General features: G+C 40.3%; 2 protein-coding genes across 5 annotated transcripts in view; both read right to left on the bottom strand.

Moving 5' to 3' along the window:
• Positions 1 to 2,709, bottom strand: part of LOC110537277 (ectodysplasin-A) — a 64,215-nt gene extending 61,506 nt beyond the window's left edge. The window contains exon 1 of one of the 4 annotated variants that reach the window (XM_021623199.2): positions 2,195 to 2,709. In XM_021623199.2, coding sequence (XP_021478874.1) covers positions 2,195 to 2,494 — 300 coding nt within the window. In that variant the 5' untranslated portion in view covers positions 2,495 to 2,709. The remainder of the gene's footprint in view (positions 1 to 2,194) is intronic. The other 3 variants (XM_021623201.2, XM_021623197.2, XM_021623200.2) reach the window with 3 other exon arrangements.
• A 5,727-nt stretch (positions 2,710 to 8,436) lies between these two features.
• Positions 8,437 to 20,998, bottom strand: part of fam155b (family with sequence similarity 155 member B) — a 48,438-nt gene continuing 35,876 nt past the window's right edge. Inside the window, exons 2-3 of the mRNA XM_021623202.2 lie at positions 11,415 to 11,586; positions 8,437 to 11,263 (exon numbers count right to left, since the gene is read on the bottom strand). Of these exons, the coding sequence (XP_021478877.1) occupies positions 10,953 to 11,263; positions 11,415 to 11,586 (483 nt within the window). The 3' untranslated portion in view covers positions 8,437 to 10,952. The remainder of the gene's footprint in view (positions 11,264 to 11,414; positions 11,587 to 20,998) is intronic.

Here is a 20,998-nt window from a genome sequence, read left to right on the forward strand (position 1 = left end):
TTGAACCCTGACCACATACCCTCTGGATGGTTCTTTGGTTCAGGTTTTTGCTTAAATCTATGGTAATAAGGACTCAATGCAATTGACAATACAGGCAAATACAAACGCAAACAATAAACACATCCATAAACGTAATTCCAAATATGTTGCCTAAATCAACTCTAAAAGGTCTCTCACTTCTTATATATGTCTGCATCTAAATTAACATCTACTGCCATATGTACATTCTCCCACAATGCTCCATTTTAATGGAGTTGAGTAATTGAGTGGATGTAATTACTTGCGTTGCACAACGTTGCTTTTAAGGTAATATCCTGTAAGAAATCTCATACTGCAACAGAGCACAAAGTCTGATTTAATAGTGATGTTGAGGGTTGGAACCGGATATTTGTGTGGAGCTAACTGTGCTAGTTAGAGATTTCACACTGAGCTCTGGAGGCAAGCCACAATGCCTGGGGAAGTTGAAATGACGAAGCAAGGGGCCGTATACCAGCTATAGTTCATTCACAATCTCATTTGGGCTTTTTTAGGTATTTTTCTCAATATAAACCCCTATGAACAAATCATCCATAGGCCTTCAACAAACATAGTGACTGAACTTAAAAGCTAAGGATTTGTTTGATAAGTCCACTAGGGGATTCAAATAGAAAGAAAATTGCAACCACTAGTGCTGTGTAGTACATTCACAGCTGGTAGCAAGGTCAAAGACAACAACTTGGATTCTGGAGAACTCAGAGCAACATGATCACAACCAAATCATTCAACTTTTCATCTCATCTGATTATAATGTCGATGAGGGCCAGATGGATTTTTTTATTTTACCTTTATTTAACCAGGCAAGTCAGTTAAGAACAAATTCTTATTTTCAATGACGGCCTAGGAACAGTGGGTTAACTGCCTGTTCAGGGGCAGAACGACAGATTTGTACCTTGTCAGCTCGGGGGTTTGAACTAGGCTACCCTGCTGATCTTAACATTGTCAAGTTATGTGTCATTTAATTGATCTGAAATTGAAAGGCATCCACTGACTGTCGTCTTCCTACCATATGTTTCTGTGCAGTAGTACTTTTCACATGGCTTACCATGCTCCTGTAAAATAATATTTCAAACCACGCATGTTTGGCATCTTACACACTATAGCCTCAGACAAGTGGGAGCTCTGTGCCATTATGTCAATTCACAGGCTAAAAGAATAGCTGACAAGAGAACTGTAGCGCCTTTTATGATTTGATTCCAGTAACATCGTCAATGGCCCCAGGTGTTTTCTGCCCTCATGACGAAATTGTAGGCGATTATAATATGCCAACAATGCAGTAAAATGTGTGAGTGGCTTGTTAATACATGGAGGGGATGGGTGTAATCTTACTGTGCCACATGCTGATGGCATGCAGTATTCTCGTAGGTGTCTGCTCGTCTCAACATGCACCACCAGGTCACTCAAACCATACACTCACTTTTCAAATCCTCGCCAAACCACTTTGGAAAAAGTACTTTCACCAAAAGTATTATTAAGCATTATCAATCTCAAGTAACAATAGAGAATTGGGCACCACGACTGTGAAATTATGATTTGTATTACTATAAGCATACTGCCAACCTGCAACGAGACTGTATCATAATCAAAGAAAGCCTAAGTAGTTCTCATTTGAGAACCATGGACCAATATACTATTCTGTCTGATCAAGGACTAATGAAAGGTTCTAACTGACGACAGTCAATAGCCTAATCATCATACACATTCACGATAGACATTGGCAGTTGTTTCAACATCCCACAAGTGAAAAATATGTTAACCATGTGATCATTCCAGGCACTTTATACAAAGCACACCCTGGTAGGAAAATATCTCTGCATGAGGTCCCCCACGTTCTAGACATCATACCGTATATCAACAGTAGGCTAACCATGTATGCGCACCCTGGGGCCAGTTGTTCATCTGGTCAGTTAGGTTAAATATTGAGAATAAGCAACTGAAATGCCTGAAAGGTCTTACAAAGATGTTTAAAGACCAAAAGTGATGTCCATATTGAACTTACAAATACAGTTATTTGTAATAATAAATTATCCATAATCTGTATAAAATAATTTGGTGTATATGGCTGCACTTTGGTCCCTGATGTGTATTTCAATGCATTCTTACAAAATGTAAATATGTGTTTAGTGTTAAACTATTACAGGGGCGATAATTATCCTACCTGCAGATCAGCTGGGTAGCTGATATCCAACAGCTGGAATACTGGAGAATATCGGTCATTCATATCAGTTGCGGCCGGTGACAGTGTCTCCTCTCTGTTCTTCTGGAGAATCTCGCGTTTCACTTCGGATCTCAGGTCCAAATAACAGAAAAGCGTAACTAGATGCAATGAAAGGGATAAGACGAAGAATCCCAGAAAGATTTTACAGTTCTTACACTGTTTCCTGCAAATGCAGGTAGACTCTTTTAAGTCACTGTCCTCTAAATTTGCTAACTTTTCAGACAGCGATTTGGGTGCCATGTCTAAATACTCTTTCAGTCGTTGCTATTTCAGCATACTCGGCTTTTGTCTATGATGCTATGTCCCTAACCTGAGCTGACTGATATTCAAACGATAGCACAGTGACAGTTATCTCCATCTACATCTAGTCAGGGGACGGTACGGTAACCCACACACTGATACTGTAAAATAAAGTGATCCCGTTTGTTAGATCCGCCCCTCCGTCTCTCATTGGCTATTACACGCCACTCCGTTGGAAAAAAGGTAATTGCTATGCGTGGTTCTTGAGACGTCCCTACCCCATTGAAGTTGAATTGTAAAATGGTTAAGCCAAGGGTTTAGGCTAGGGTTATGGTAAAGATAGGGGTTAAGGTTAGGGTTTAGGGTAGGGACGTCCCAAGGATCCCGGATTGTACTAACTAATTGAAAAACTGGAAGATCAAACTTAAATGATGAATGGTGACCTTGTGCTGTAGCTAGATCAGCCAAAACAGAAGAACATACATCTTTCTACATGCTTCGGAGACAGACATACACACACATGATAAGACAAGCAATCTACACACGTGCACATGGATGTTGTATTGTAAATATGTGGTGGTGGGGGAGTGGTGGCCTGAAGGAACATACTGAATGTGTTGAGTAAGGTGTTATGAAATGTAATGTTATGTAGTATTTTAAACTATATGTAACTGTCTTATGTTGCTGGACCCCAGGAAGAGTAGCTGCTGCCTTGGCAGCAGTTAATGGGGATCCATAATAAATACAAATATTGAATATAATGTAACCTGTCTTGAATATAATGCAACCTGTTAGAGGTCAATATTCTGGCTTATCTGAGACCACACATAACCTAAGTGTATTTCAGAGACACACATTCATTACAAGTGTCACTATGTACAGTAACCGGGATCTTCTGGACAAAAGCTTTCACCTAAAAATGAGTAAGGGATGCTTTTATACATTTCACATGTCTGCCACTAATTAGGGTCCCCTGAGAAACATCAACCAAAATGATGGTTCTTATGCTGGAACACTATTTGGGGGTATCAATAACCTTGGAGTCATGCTATGTAAATTATTTTGGTGACATTTATTTTCTGGGCGCATGCCCACAGCTCCATTGCTTACTCACTGGTCATGCCCCCCAACATTATTACAATATCAATAGCTGAAGACACATGAGGCCTTCTGAAAGCACATAGAGCTGACATCTTTAAAGTGTTAATATAAAAGTCATTATGGCGTTATGGTAACATGTGTAGAGCAATATATTTTCATTCCCTCAAGCCTGTCAGTTAAAAGGACAGGAATTGTGAAATTCACATGTCAAAGAACTTTGAATAAACATACACGCATGATCAAGTTCTGTTTTCTGCTAACAAATTCAGCCATTTTTCCACTATGACTGATGGCCAGTGCCCATTGTCGCATGAAGCACATCCTGTCATCAGCCATGAGAATCTATGACCTAATCCATCTACTAAGACCACCCTATTGGATGGGGATATACATTTTGGTTCTGTGACAGTGCACTGTTTATGTCTCATAATGAGATCATGTGGGATACAGTTGGATATAGTGATATAGTGATGCATCATGTGAAAATGGCAATGGAAAACCATGATGGCTCCCTATTAATTTCCTCTTCTAAACACGGTCATTTGTGTAAAATACACATTCATATTTTCCTTAGTTACACATTTAAACCCACTATAAACAGATGCGGTGCAGTGTGAGTTTCTTCATGATTTACCAAATCCGCCCATTCAAGTCAACTCAGACATTTTGTTCACAGCTGTTTGGTTATAATTATATGCTGTTTAAACCATGTCTAATGAATCCCTCTCTCTCTCTCACACTCTCTGCCTGTCACACTGTCAGGTCCACAGGAGTATCTCAGTGGGCCTGTGGAGGTGGGGGGGGGGGGGGGTTGAACCGGGACTGGTATTCCACTTTCCAGCGCTGAAACCCCTTCCATGTCAGAGCTATCCGTAATCCTCAAAGTGTTAGACTCCCTTTGAAACAGCAGGATCTGTCAGCTCTTGGCATGGGGAGAGAGAGCGGTGCTGCCCAGCTCACTCCTGTCTAGGCATCTGTCACAGAACACTTGGCTGCAAGACTTCAAATATTATGGACGGTGTTTGGCTATAAATTGGAAAAATATGATTAAAACAGGAGAGTGTAATAATTTCCTCATGCCCACTAAAAAGATCAACGTAGTATATTATGGGGCCTCCCTTAAGCCCCACCCCCTCATCCATCTGATGATTTCACAGTGAAAAGCATTAAAGCAAATACAATGGCACAATGACAAGGGCCTCAAGCATACAGTACTGTAGTACCTGGATCCCTTTTTAGTTGTTGTTTGTTTGAAGGATTTGATGAATAGCTGCATACACTACCAGTAACATTTGCCTGTTGATGTCGGACTAGTCACTTCTTATTTGAGTGCCTGAGAGTGCCAGCATTAGAATGACACATTTCCTGAACAAATTCAGTGATATCTGCTAACCAGACATGTCGACCTCTCATTAAGCGATGGTCTTGTATTGCTAAAGAATTCAGATGGCACTCAATGGAAAGGACAGTGTTCAAAATGACAGTCAACCACAAGCTCTTCACATGCACAGTAATGGTCTAAAACATTGGCTGTGACCTACAGTGGGGCAAAAAAGTATTTAGTCAGCCACCAATTGTGCAAGTTCTCCCACTTAAAAAGATGAGAGAGGTCTGTAATTTTCATCATAGGTACACTTCAACTATGACAGACAAAATGAGAAAAAAAATCCAGAAAATCACATTGTAGGATTTTTAATGAATTTATTTGCAAATTATGGTGGAAAATAAGTATTTGGTCAATAACAAAAGTTTATCTCAATACTTTGTTATATACCCTTTGTTGGCAATGACAGAGGTCAAACGTTTTCTGTAAGTCTTCACAAGGTTTTCACACACTGTTGCTGGTATTTTGGCCCATTCCTCCATGCAGATCTCCTCTAGAGCAGTGATGTTTTGGGGCTGTTGCTGGGCAACACGGACTTTCAACTCCCTCCAAAGATTTTCTATGGGGTTGAGATCTGGAGACTGGCTAGGCCACTCCAGGACCTTGAAATGCTTCTTACGAAGCCACTCCTTCGTTGCCCGGGCGGTGTGTTTTGGATCATTGTCATGCTGAAAGACCCAGCCACGTTTCATCTTCAATGCCCTTGCTGATGGAAGGAGGTTTTCACTCAAAATCTTACGATACATGGCCCCATTCATTCTTTCCTTTACACGATCAGTCGTCCTGGTCCCTTTGCAGAAAAACAGCCCCAAAGCATGATGTTTCCACCCCCATGCTTCACAGTAGGTATGGTGTTCTTTGAATGCAACTCAGCATTCTTTCTCCTCCAAACACGACGAGTTGAGTTTTTACCAAAAAGTTATATTTTGGTTTCATCTGACCATATGACATTCTCCCAATCTTCTTCTGGATCATCCAAATGCTCTCTAGCAAACTTCAGACGGGCCTGGACATGTACTGGCTTAAGCAGGGGGACACGTCTGGCACTGCAGGATTTGAGTCCCTGGCGGCGTGGTGTGTTACTGATGGTAGGCTTTGTTACTTTGGTCCCAGCTCTCTGCAGGTCATTCACTAGGTCCCCCCGTGTGGTTCTGGGATTTTTGCTCACCGTTCTTGTGATCATTTTGACCCCACGGGGTGAGATCTTGCGTGGAGCCCCAGATCGAGGAAGATTATCAGTGGTCTTGTATGTCTTCCATTTCCTAATAATTGCTCCCACAGTTGATTTCTTCAAACCAAGCTGCTTACCTATTGCAGATTCAGTCTTCCCAGCCTGGTGCAGGTCTACAATTTAGTTTCTGGTGTCCTTTGACAGCTCTTTGGTCTTGGCCATAGTGGAGTTTGGAGTGTGACTGTTTGAGGTTGTGGACAGGTGTCTTTTATACTGATAACAAGTTCAAACAGGTGCCATTAATACAGGTAACGAGTGGAGGACAGAGGAGCCTCTTAAAGAAGAAGTTACAGGTCTGTGAGAGCCAGAAATCTTGCTTGTTTGTAGGTGACCAAATACTTATTTTCCACCATAATTTTCAAATAAATTCATTAAAAATCCTACAATGTGATTTTCTGATTTTTTTTCTAATTTTGTCTGTCATAGTTGAAGTGTACCTATGATGAAAATTACAGGCCTCTCTCATCTTTTTAAGTGGGAGAACTTGCACAATTGGTGGCTGACTAAATACTTTCCCCCACCTACTGTATATCCTTCCTCGTTGATGTAATCTCTCAGGTCATAAGGTAACATTATGTGTTGACCTTCTGAGTTTATTTGACCAACACATGAACACTGGCCATAGATATATTGTTGGTAAGCCTGGAAAGCTACAGGAAAGCTTTAGGATCTCCTGGTTTCTGTTTTGTCAATGTTTCAGCACAATAGGCAGTAAGTGACTCCATCTGGTTTTCCAAGTCTAGGTCTGTTGTGGATTGGTAGGCAACCCCAGGAGCCTGCAGACACCAAGGCCCCCAAAGGTAAGGAATGCCCATCACTGTCATAAAAGAGTAAAGCAGTGATTCCAGCACTGTTGTTTTTATGCATAGCAGAACAGACATGAACATACATAGAATCCCAGACAACCCCTGTCTATCACCCACTAACATTCAGTGATGATATGTAAATACAGGCAAAACAATCACTGACCCATATTCATTCTTTTCAAGTATGCCCAAGAAAATCTCCAGCATGAACTAGATGATGTTCATGTTTCTACATAGGGATACATGTCTACAGACATGGCAGTGGTGGGTGGGAAGGTCATAGGTAATACATTGACAAAATAAAACAGTTTGTGGGGAACATACCTTAAATCATGGATCCTTTGTCTCCATCCCAGAACCAAGTGGGGCTGTCCCTATATCTTTCATGGGCCATGTCTGTTCCTTAAAGTATTCACTTTAGAAAGGACTCTCTGTAGAAGCACCATTCCAAGAGCAATAAAACAAGCTTCATATAAATATGTATTTTATCACTTTCCAGCATTGGGGATAGATCATGCTTTTAGATGAGCTTTATGAGATCCAATGTTCAGAATGAGATTTGAACATCAATACAACAGAGAACTGGGAAACTGCCCTTTTCTGATGTGAAGATTTGCTGTGATCCATTATTTTTTCTCAACATCTGACAGGCGTCAACAGAACAGCAGATGTATTAGAGAGACCAGGCCCTCATACTGCACTGTATGAAGAGAAATATAACAACATTATTGCAGAAATCAATCAGACACAAGTACTGTCAGAGTGGATATACTGTACACTGTAGTACCACCAAATAATGTTGGAGTCTACCTCAGCAGATAATATGCATAATTCACAAGGACATGAATAGGCCACTCACAAGGTAATAATTTCAAATCATTTCAAAATGTGTACCATTTATGAAACACTTGACCATGCTAATGTGGTTTCTCACTCCAGTGTTCAAAGAGAAACTAAAATAAGAACATACTTACACACAGAGTAGACTTTTTTTGTTTTCTAAGGCAATTTGCATATCAAGGCATACTGTCACACATCACATTTGAAATGTGATTGTGATAATCCAATGTGCAGTAGTTGGTGTCTATTTGTTGATGTTCCAGGAATTTGACTGATCATATAACAGCAGGAAGTTAAATCATATTGTTTAATAGTAATCAGTATAAAACCTTCTCACTGACATTGATGCAGAAATAGTATGGTGCTGCAGACAGTTCTCACAAATATACAGCATACTGATTTTCTCACACTTCTCACTTAACAATAGCTCTCTCTACTGGTAAAACAGAGTAACACGGACATGACATGATTTAAGTGACCCTTCAACTGATATATTTCTCTGCATGATTATGAGAGTGATGCTCACTTTTAATCTAAAGTTCAGGTTGTATAACAACGCACTGCTCACAAAAAGAGAGGCTGTTGATGAACAATTGTATTACTTTATTGGGCTTTAACAGTGAACAGGCACTGATCTGCCCAAAATACAAATGAAACAGAAAACCGATTTCATATATACAGGTTAGCTAGAAACACAGATATGGGATAATATTTGTTTTTAGAACGGAATTAATTAGCACAGTTTCAAAACAATCTCAGAGAAAAATAAATGTTATTAGAACTAGTGCAAAACGTTCTAAACAATGAAGCACAGTGTATAAAATGGCATAAGAAGTATTTCCCTAACAGAATACAGGCTTAGGACACCATGTATATCCCCTTTTCCCTTCTCTGATAGAGGTACGACTCCTTCATATTCTAGCAGGATGAGCAACAGCCATGACTGATATGAATGAAGGGTACAAGTGGCCTTTTTGGAAATAGGGAGACCAGACAATGTTTCACACGTTAGTCATACAAGGCAGGCAGGATTTTCAATCCCAAGGTATAGTTATCAACATGGTTGTCTCTTTTACAGTGTTTGGTATCTTCAACCAGTTTATAAATCAGCATGTCAACAATGTCTGTTAGATATTCAGTTACACACCACAGTCAGTCGTAAGAAAAATAACTATCTTTTAGCAATATAAACTAAAGAAACTAGCAGTTCGTTAGACACTGACATAAAATTAGCACCTACTAATTCATTGTAGGCATTAAAAGGCTACAGTGATATTATATATTTTATTTAGGATAAATGAAGAATCTCATAAATGTCATACTTTTTTATATCATATTTTCAAATCCAAGTTCAATTCATATACATATACTCTGTAAAAACCTCTACTATGATATAGTTTTTCAATAGTAAAATAGTTACAATAGCTTTGTTAGGACATAAACAGTATGCCTGTGTTGTGGTAGACCAAGGTCACATACAGTATGTGTTTGGGAGGTGAACCCAGGATTACTCTAAAACAATAGTTTTGGCTTAGAATGACTTTGTAAGATACAAATAATGTGTCAAATATATTTGTATTTGTGAATCAATTTGTCACATTGGAAGACATCTTATTTCAGCTTCCCAAAGACAAGCCCAAATGTAAAAAACGTTTTATTTTTAATAATACACAGATTATGCCAGGAAGAGAGAGGTCAGAATAATTTTATGTGATTAATCAGAAACACATGAGAACCATTTATATAGTTATACTCTAGCTCTTCTTTACAAATAACAATACCGTGCCAACAGATGACCTTTATGAAAAAAATCAAGGTGGATCTTTTTCATATCTCTGATATTTAGAATTTAGAAGTAATATATATATATATATATATATATAAACGTTTTGGTTCTTTCCAAATAATCACTCTATTTCACATTGAGGGCATAGACACACCCTAAATCTCTACTGTGACAGAAATTGTTTTTGATGATGCGACGCATTCGCATCTTGAAAATATTTTCTTAAACATTTAGCCGTGATTAAGGGCCTCCTGCTCCAATTAGCCATTCTGGGTCTTTGTTATATGTTATATGTGGTAAATTGTCTGTTTTATGAGTAAGAAATGATTGGTGTAGTTATAATCCAGACAGTCTTCCATGGCACAATCATCTACCTTCTGTAAGCGATTAGACACCCAGGGGGAGTTTCCACTGGTTTCAATCAGCTTTGCATAGACACATGTTCCTCCACAGCATTAATAGTATACCTCTGACATCTATCAAAAACAACATGGTTTACCTTCGGTTAGGATCTGTAATCTAATATTTGCATGAAATTATTCTGCTTGGTATATGACAATGAGGGTAGTGTTACTGAGAATAGTAATAACTATATTTACTGTAAGCCAAACAAAGTATTTCTCGCGAGTATACTATTGGCTTGAAAGATGTAATGATCACCTGATTTCATGTGTTGGGTCATATAAATTAAATTGCTGACTTGTTCACTGCATTCACACACACACACACACACACACACACACACACACACACACACACACACACACACACACACAAAACTTGTAAAAAGTAGCATACAAGCCTGCAACTCACGCTTTCCCAATTGTGCAATTCACAAACTCAACATCGTACGTAACTCCCCAAAACCATCACTCAAACGTATTAAATAGAGTGGTGATAAGCGAAAAAGGCCATTTGTACCCAAACCCTTCTTAGAAACAGCATTCAGTACCTCTTTCAGCATGATGGGAGACCCGCCTCTTTCACCATGCCCTCTCATGTCCTCCTTACACGTGAGATATGGCTGGCTCTCAGTTCCGAAGCCTTATCTACCTCCATATCCCTCTGTGTTGCGGGAGGGGAGGGCCCGTGCTTCGCCACACCTCTAGTGTGGTAGAGGGCGAAGAGGTATACCGACCTGTAGCCTTCCCTGGAGTGGTGTATAACCTCCTCATTCCTGATGTCCTGTGGAGGGGACTGGATGGAGAGAGAGGGTTATAAACGCCTCACTCCTCAGGTAGTGGGAAGGAAGGGAGTCTCTGTAGACTGGAAGCCGGGGGGGAACAGTAGAAACTCTTGTTCATCATCAGTCACTCCTCTCGGGCAGAGCTCTCCTCCAGGGGCAGGGGTACCATGGCCTCCAGGCCCACTGCGCCACTGCTCTGGACAGTGGAAAAGGAGACGACAGTGTGCAGCAGGATGAGGACCAGAACACACAGTCTGAGTCTGCTGCTGCACAGTCGCGACGCAGCCGACACAGGTGGGGAGCTGCGCCGCTGCCATGATGATGACCCCGGAAGCTGGGTCAGGGCACACGCCGCCCCCACAGAGGGGTCGCAGCCACTCCATCTGACGTCACAACACTCTGGGTCTGCATTGGTTAAATGGTTTTCTAGTAGCCCTGCATCACACACAGAGAAGAAACAGATTTAAGATCCAGATGATCTTATCAGATGACAAACAAGTTACAGTCCCTGTGAAATTATGGGAGGTGAGCGAAAAATAGCAACACAAACAACAGAATGTCACTCAAGGCCCCAATCATACTGTACCTGCACAGATGAAACTGGATTGTCCTCCATAGACCAAGTCGTCATTGTCTGGTAACACAAAGGGGCACATGGTCTGGACCTCCAGACAATATTGCTTGCAGGGAATCCTGTGTTGACACTGGCTCTGGGTGGCGTTGAAGTATTCTGAGCATAACCAGGCTTTGTAGACTGACTGCAAGAAAAGAGCACAGCGCCTGGCGGCTTTCACACACAGCAGGTTTTTGTCATAGCAGTGCCTGAGGTGATAATGGGTGTAATTGAGGCTAATGGATGGACATTAAAACCATTTCTACAGTATTAGCAGCTATTACAAACATCTACTATCTTCTGCTGAGGTGGCCATAAGTGGACAGATGATACTAATTGGGCTGACTACAGTGCAAGAAAACCTTGTCAAAACAAAGTCAACCCGGTATACACTTCATCAACAGTTTACTCTCAAGGCTATAACCACAGAACCATATAGTGAAACTAACTGAGTCAGCATATGTGATAATGCACACTGAAAATCACTGTAACAAGCACTGTATGGGGCCAGCAAACTGGAGTACAGTACTATGTATCTAAAGGAGATCCAGGGCATATCTTCAACCTACTCAGAAAGCTCTTTACCGGGTCCTGTGTATGATAAAGTAAGAGAGACAAATATAGCTGTTAATATGAGCAAGTTGGCAGCAGCTCGCCATAGACAGATGCACAGGAAGCAGGGCAGCAGTGACGTAGACAGAGGACCACAGCAGTTTCTTCACCTCCGCTCTGCTGTGGAGCCAAGGGCTACTGCTGTCAAGGCAGCAGGATGAGCCAGAGCCTCTTTCACAGTCATTATATTTATCATGTGGTCAACCTCCCATCGGTATAGTACACACAACACTACTACAACCCTCTTTTGCTCTATTCACAAGAGGATTAGATGATGCTTATCCAGTGACACATCAACCCAAGGAGATGGGGGTTAATCTAAAGGACTAAAGTCACCTGCTCCACCTAGAATAAACATGGTAGATCGCTGAAGGAGGAGGATACTCAACATATACTCAATTATTTTCTCGCACAATTAAAACACACTACATTGCACACTATTACACCGTAGCCCAATGTTCAGTATGTCTTCCTCTGCGTGCTTCCTCGGTTAACATTTCAATTACCAACTCCTGACAGACACAGATATGAGAGAGGAATTCCCTGACTACATTTCCATACACGTTAACCTGCAGTATATTGCTGACAGATGGTACGCTGGAATTGTGTTTTGAGAATGACAAAGACCATCTAGGGACTCAGCAACATCCTCAAGAACAAGAACTCAGAACTGAACTCATCTGAATAAATAAGTTCAAACCACAGAAGTTGACTCTGTAACATAAGATGTTATCAAACATTTTTGTACTGTATGGACAACCTATTGCAAAACAATACTAATCCTGTAATAAGAAATAAAATACTTGAGAGATGAGGGGATAAGAACAATAAATGGTATATCTCATCCATTCTTACCATTTTGTTTTTACTGTAGGCCTACATTCTCCCTCTTTGGACAGGTAGAAATCATCAATAATATTCCAACTTTAGTTTCTGACATGTTTAGCATTAAAAGCTACTGAAAAGCACATGATAATAAACCCTAGTGCATGGTGACTGACAGTAGCTGGCAGAGAAAGGAACCAATGACAGGAGGGATAAATAGATTTGAGGTGTAATCAATGAGCCTCCAGCGAGCACTGATTCATTCAATCTCAATCTGGGATTAAGTTCAAAAGCCCTTCATCCTCTTCTTGCGATGCCATGTCTGCAATCTGTACAAAGACTCAATTTTATACGGTTGAACTGGGGACAATTTATCTTCACTGCACACAGCAATCAAAGATGGCGACTATCACATTTGTGCCAAATTCAAACCCTGTTCACGCTTGTGTGTGCCCCACTAAATTATGAAGTTCCCCAATTTTGCTACTGATTTTAAACACGTGACTATGAAATATCAGTTCTGTGTAATTCAAGTGGAGTTCTCTCCTCCAACTGGTGCATTTATTTGGAGTGCATTGTGTTTGTCATGTATTGACACTGCTTTTCCCTATATAGAGTCATGGAACACTGGTCACTTTAATCATTTGTACATACTGTTTTAGCCACGTTATATGTATCCTGAACAAAAATACAAATACCACCATTTGCCTCATGCAGCGCGACACATCTCCTTCGCATAGAGTTGATCAGGATATTGATTGTGGCCTGTGGAATGTTGTCCCACTTCTCTTCAATGGCTGTGCGAAGTTGATGGACATTGGCGGGAACTGGTACACGATGTCATAAACAACGATCCAGAGCGTCCCAAACATGCACAATGGGTGAAATGTCTGGCGTGTATGAATAACTGACATTTTCATCTTCCAGGAATTGTGTACAGATCCTTGCGACATGGGACCGTGCATTATCATGGCAGCGGATGAATGGCACGGCAATGGGCCTCAGGAACTTATCCTGGTATCTCTGTGCATTCAAATTGTAATTGATAACATGAAAATTGTGCTTGTTGTCCGTAGCTTATGCCTGCCCATACCATAACCCCACCGCCACCATGGTTCACAACGTTGACATCAGCAAACCACTCACCCACATGACACCGGTACAGTTGAAACCGGGATTAATTTGAGAAAGGCCTGTGAATATTTTGTTATGATGATAGTCTGCTGTAGCTATTGTAGGCTATAATGTTTGTCTCTGTGTTGGGTAAAAGAAGCTACAAGTTAATTGGTCAAGAGCACCCCTGCTCATTGTGGTTTAGCTCATGACGTGGCACTAGGTATTTCTACCTATTGTAGCTCTACCAGTCTTCTGTAGTGTTATTTGAGAGTGTTGATGTGGTAGGCCACTTTTTTTGCTATGCTCGTAGCGTGATTCTAGGCCAGATCTAGTGTAGATTATTTTAGCTTTGATTTTGATGTCAGAACCTGTCCAAAAAATGTCATTGTTCGTGTATTTTTGTAAGTACTTTCGCTTATTTTGTGGACATTATTATTTATTCTGACCACCGCTACCATCACTACAATTGACTTGTGAATGAAATCAGATGTTTTTCCTTTTCTTATCCTTAGCCTGCCTCCCCAACCGCAACACACGTTTACCTTTTCAAAGTCTGAAAACAGCTGGAGCATTATAGCACTTGGAGATTTTGGATAATGCCTCTGGAAAACTTATATCTAGTAACATTAAGTTGACTTCTCTCTGTAACAATATCAGAATGATGAATGATGAAGTAAATGCCACCCCTGAGTTCACTACCAACACTGTCGAGGCCAGCTTGATTGATGCTGACATACAGTTGAAGTCGGAAGTTTACATACACCTTAGCCAAATACATTTAAACTCAGTTCTTCACAATTCCTGACATTTAATCCTAGTAAAACATCCCTGTCTTAGGTCATTTAGGATCACCACTTTATTTTAAGAATGTGAAATGTCAGAATAATAAGTAGAGAGAATGATTAATTTCAGCTTTGATTTCTTTCATCACATTCCCAGTGGGTCAGAAGTTTACATACACTCTATTAGTATTTGGTAGCATTGCCTTTAAATTGTTTCACTTGGGTCAAATGTTTTGGGTAGCCTTCCACAAGCTTCCCACAATAAGTTGGGTGAATGTTGGCCCATTCCTCCTGACACAGCTGCTGTAACTGAGTCAGGTTTGTAGGCCTCCTTGCTCACACACGTTTTTTTCAGTTCTGCCCACACTTTTTCTATGGGATTGAGGTCAGGGCTTTATGATGGCCACTCCAATACCTTGACTTTGTTGTCCTTAAGCCATTTTGTCCCATCTTTGGAAGTATGCTTGGGGTCATTGTCCATTTGGAAGACTCATTTGCGACCAAGATTTAACTTCCTGATTGAGATGTTGCTTCAATATATCAACATAATTTTCACCCCTCATGAAGCCATCTATTTTGTGAAGTGCACCAGTCCCTCCTGCAGCAAAGCACCCCCACAACATGATGCTGCCACCCCCGTGCTTCATGGTTGGGATGGTGTTCTTTGGCTTGCAAGCCTCCCCCTTTTTCCTCCAAACATAACGATGGTCATTATGGCCAAACAATTCTATTTTTGTTTCATCAGACCAGAGGACATTTCTTCAAAAAGTACAATCTTTGCCTTTCAGGTTATGTCGATATAGGACTTGTTTTACTATAGATATAAATATTTTTGTACCTGTTTCCTCCAGTATCTTCACAAGGTCCTTTGCTGTTGTTCTGGGATTGATTTGCACTTTTCGCACCAATGTACATTCATCTCTAGGAGACAGAACGCGTTTCCTTCCTGAGCGGTATGATGTCTGCGTGGTCCCATGGTGTTTATACTTGCATTCTATTGTTTGTACAGATGAACGTGGCACCTTCAAGCGTTTGGAAATTGCTCCCAAGGATGAACCAGACTTGTGGAGGTCTACAATTTATTTTCTGAGGTCTTGGCTGATTTCTTTTGATTTTCCCATGATGTCAAGCAAAGAGGCACTGAGTTTGAAGGTAGGCCTTGAAATACATCCACAGGTACACCTCCTATTGACTCAAATGATGTAAATTAGCCTATGAGAAGCTTCTAAAGCCATGACATTTTCTGGAATTTTCCAAGCTGTTTAAAAGGCACAGTCAATTTAGTGTATGTAAACTTCTGACCCAGTGGAGTTGTGATACAGTGAAATAATCTGTCTGTAAACAATTGTTGGAAAAATTACTTGTGTCATGCACAAAGTAGATGTCCTAACCGACTTGCCAAAACTATAATTTGTTAACAAGAAATGTGTGAAGTGGTTGAAAAACTAGTTTTATTGACTCCAACCTAAGTGTATGTAAACTTCCGACTTTAACTGTAGATCTACAGCACCGACCAACGATACTGTAGGGAAAAAAATGTGGACTCCTCTGGCCAAAGCAAACTGCACAAGTTACAAAAACATAACAGAATCAATGGTTTAAGTTACATTTAGGCCTAAAGTTAACTTTATATGCTGCACACAGTTGGATGAAGTCTACTCTTCAAGCTAATTGGGGGCTGTTTAATGTCTGCTTTTTAACAACCTTTCCATGGATTTTCTCATGACATCAGGGCTTTGTCTGCCTTTTTTATTAGGCCTATTAAAAAAAGTCTGCCCTCGGGTGTATTCATTAGTCGGTTTCTGTTGAAAACATTTAGTCTGTTGCAAAACATTTAGCAACAGAAACCGTTTACCGTTTAATTTATGAACCAAACGGGGAGGGACCTACATTCATTTGTCTAATAGTAACGGTTGTTTTCTTAGTCAACCGTTTACTCCAAACGGAAAACGTTTTACAATGAAAACAACAGTTTCTATTAGTTTCTAGTATAAATTAAAACGGTAAACGGTTTCTGTTGCTAAACATTTTGCAACAGACTGAATGTTTTCAACAGATCCAACTAATGAATACACCCCTGGGCATCCCCAGTCAGTCGACAACACCCTTTTAAAACGAGGCCCGTTTCCACACAGCAATCCTTTGCACAGTTAGAGACCACACAGCATGACATGGGTAGTCAAGACCTATAAAATGTCTGTTTTTATTGTACTTCTTTGGGCATGGCTTTGCACATACTGCTGTATAGTCTACTACAGTCTTTCAGTCAATGCAAAAGTTGCCTGCAGTATTATTTTCACCAGCAGATGTCCTCACTGCTACACTGAAATCCTGTTTGTGTCACTGAGAATCATACAGCATGGTTAACACCCAATGATTCAAAATAATTTCCTATAAAATGTGAAGAATCACAAACCCATAACTTATTTTCCAATCATAATAAAACTACCTTAATTAAACAACCTTTAGTGAGTTTGATGTGAACAGTTTTAACAGTCAGAAAGCAATCAGTAATTTTATAGAGCAATGTAATTGATTGAGATGGCTTTCAGAGCGACAGCATTACATTAATGCATTGAATTCCTGTTCAAATAAACTTTGAGTACATTATGAGCCCAAACCCAAATCATGAAATTATGTTCTACATAAAGGTGATAGTCTGCCTGCTAGAAGGGCTAAAAGCTAGCTTGACTTTGATTGTGGTCTTTCACAGACTCAAGGAAAGCAGTGTGCTAACCTGACAACCTGGCTTTGTGTGGGTCTCAGACTGAGGAGTGTTAGCCGCTTGTCTGGCTCTGAATGAGGGCCTGTTAACCTGGCTATCCTTATACAGCCCAATGAGCTGGCTCTATTCCCGGCCCGGCAGACAGATGTACAGCACAGGGCTGCTCTAACAGGCTGGAGACAGTCAACTGCATGAGACCAATGATGTTTCAAGTGCTCAATAGAAAAAGGTAAGAGACACAGTGAAAAGAAGCCTTCTACCACTCCTACAGTGTTTCACATGCTGCTGTAACGCATTTCCGTTCCTGTACAGAGTGTAGCTGAAGTGCAGATAAGTGATGTATTTAATGTAAGCTCTTTTAAAATGTGTGACAGATGTCTTGCGAATGCAGCAAGCGTCTAGTATGTAAAGGTGAGGTAGAACGTAATGAGTCATATTCACTGTCTGCTGCAGGTCCTATATTTGGCCAGGACTGAAAGTGATGAGGAAAGCATCCAGAGCAGATTCAATTAAAGCAAAGTACGTCTGCACTGTTTTAATCACCTCGTTAAGCAGGTATCTAATCATGAACCTTCTGGAGTCACTTCTATGGTGGAGCAGATGTGATTTGAACTCTATTTTTCTCCAAGATAAGACCATAACTACCTCAATGTTGGGATGAACAGGCCACAGCGAAACAAGCCCTTTCACATCCAGGTGGCAGAGTGGTCCTCTGTAGCTCAGTAAAGCATGCGTTTGTTACTTTCAAAGCCAGGATAGTGGGTTTGATTCCTGGGACCATGATTACATAAGAATCTATGCACGCATGACTGTAAGTCACTTTGGATAAAAAGCGTCTGTTTAATGGCATATTATATTTATTCAGGACCTCTTAATTTGTTCCATTTATCAATTAGTCAAATCATGAGTTTTTCATCAAACATATGCAGTAGTTATGCTTATTCATTTCACAGAGCAAGAACCAGTGTGAGTGCCTCTCCTCTCCACTCCTGCCACTACACAGGCAAACCTGTCATTATGCACAGCTCAGGAAAAGAGCAGAGAGCAAGTTAAGAGCCTCAAAGGTTCGCTTGGAGTTGCCAAAACAAGTCTAGAAATTCCTAGCATTAGAGTGTGTTGTATTCAATTTACCTACAGCTTATTACAGTATTGCCTACTCAATCTTCTACTATTTTAATTTTCCCTTCTATACTTTTAGCTAGGATACATTTTTTAATAATTTATACAGTTAAGCCAGTTAAGAACAAATTCATATTTACAATGGCGACCTGTCAAACACATTAAAATGCTCCATGCCCGTGGAGCACCTGGCTTGCTGTTAAATCAATAGGTAGCTTGTTGCTAAGGGGAGGAACCATACAACTACAAATTAATTGTTCCAAGAGAATCCTTTGTGGAGTCTGTATCAGTTCTAACGAATGTGACCTCAGATCGCACTCAGTTAGTACAAAATACAGACCAGTTTTAGTCCAACACATTTGAGACATTGACAAGCGATTCCGTCAGGTATCTTATGTTGCAGTACTAACCAGTGGTATCTTTAGTAGATCGGTTGTCAAGTATTTATGACCTATAGGGAATCTAGAATCCAAATATACTTAGTTACCCCATTTGGCTTCCTTTGGGACAAAAGATAAACTGTATGTTATAGTAATATATTATTGAAGACGATCTTAAGAGCTCTCACTCTCCAAAATAAATTCTCATCGCTAAAGGGGATAGAAAGTCCTGCCTTAAGAGCTCTCTTTCTTTCTGTATCTCTCTCCCAAATCTATTCTCATAGCTAAAGGGGTCAGGTGACAGTGGGCCTACACTGCAGCTCTATGGCAGCTGGGTTCCTTTTCAGTAACAGTGATGTGAAGCAATTATACATGTATAAATTGGGTGGAAATGGCCCAGCATACAGCTGTCATAAACATGTATCCTCTGAATAATCAGAAAGATCAAGTCTCACTGAAGACCTGGATCAAGGAACACCTTATTGTTGGAAAGAGAATACTGGCATGGGTCAGAAAAATGTATCAGGAACATCTGACTTAAATGATCACAAGATCATGTTGTACATTAGAACATTAGTTGATCACTTTTCCCCCTGCATGACTATTCTACTGGAGTTGTATTACAGGATAATGCAGTGCTAAGCACAATGGCACATTAAAACATGATACACAGGAATGTGACACACATGTATCTGAATACTACAGTTCCTGATGGAGGTTTCCAGTCAGCGGCCAGAGTGGAGTTACAGATACGATCAAGAGCAACAGATGCCCTAGTTTTGGCCTGTGTCTTCCATGTTGGTTGCCAATAGATGAGTCACTCTGCTTTCTCTGATGTCTACTTGCAATAGTGCTACTCCCTTTTACAGTGCCTCTAGGAAAATAATATATTCTTCCACGTGTATTGCTTGTAATAAACTGGTAATAGATGTGCTTTAGATACATCTCTCCCAAATATTCCAAAATATCCATTCAGACATTTCCATACACTACATGTACAGTAGCTAGATAGGGAGACCGGTAGGTTTCAGGAAGAGCCCTGATGTTCATAACATGGTGCATCAAGTCCACTAAACATCTGTTGTAGGAAGTTCTTGTTATTCAACGTTCACATCAATAGCTGGTGTATTAAGACCGGTATAGTACCTCTGCTATGTACTATAAGTAGCATTAAAAGCACAGACACACCTTTGGAGGTTTTGATCTGTTGGTTGATTGGCGTCTACAGGAGCAGGTGTTTGTGGCATACTAATCTCAGATACCTATGAAGACTAATTTTAGGATTAACTGTGAAGTTTCTGTCAGAAAAAGCTAATTGCTGGAAGAAGAATCTTTATTTGACTGCTCCTGAATATTGTATAATATGTTGGCTACAGATGATATTGCTTCAAACAGTTGTGTTGGCTCAATCCTTTGGATGTCCCTCTGTTTTCTTATCTTAACTGTGAGATGTTTAATATTATTGACTCTACTTTATCTCTGAAGAGTAAAATAAAATGTGTTACACTTCATGGTAGAACTTCAAATGCAATGCACCCTATATTTTCCAGGAATAATTTCAGCTTGAGTGGTGCCCATCTAATCAATGTGACAGTTTATGACAACTCTGGAATTTCTGATAATAACTTGAACAATCCTATCACCATTCACTACTTATCTCATCTGCACATGGCCAAAGTATCTAAATACCTGAGAAGTGACATTACCGGTAAACCCTTCAGAGGCTAGTTTAAATTGAAACATATCCTTTCTAATTGTGATTATTCTCTAAGCCATACAGAGGAAGGTTGCTAGGCACAGACTGTGGTATCTATGGTAACTGTCCCGAGGGAAGGCTAGGAGCTTGTGAACTGCCAACCCTTCATTTGGACACACTCAGCTGCCTGGACAGCTAAATAAAGACAGAGGAAACAGATCATGCAAACAGGGAGTTTCCTCCCACACATCACAGAATATAACACTGACTGACTGCAGCCATTTCATGAACAGAACATACCC

The sequence above is a fragment of the Oncorhynchus mykiss genome, chromosome 12, assembly GCF_013265735.2.
Source record: "Oncorhynchus mykiss isolate Arlee chromosome 12, USDA_OmykA_1.1, whole genome shotgun sequence".
In the NCBI taxonomy this organism is placed as follows: Eukaryota; Metazoa; Chordata; class Actinopteri; order Salmoniformes; family Salmonidae; genus Oncorhynchus; species Oncorhynchus mykiss.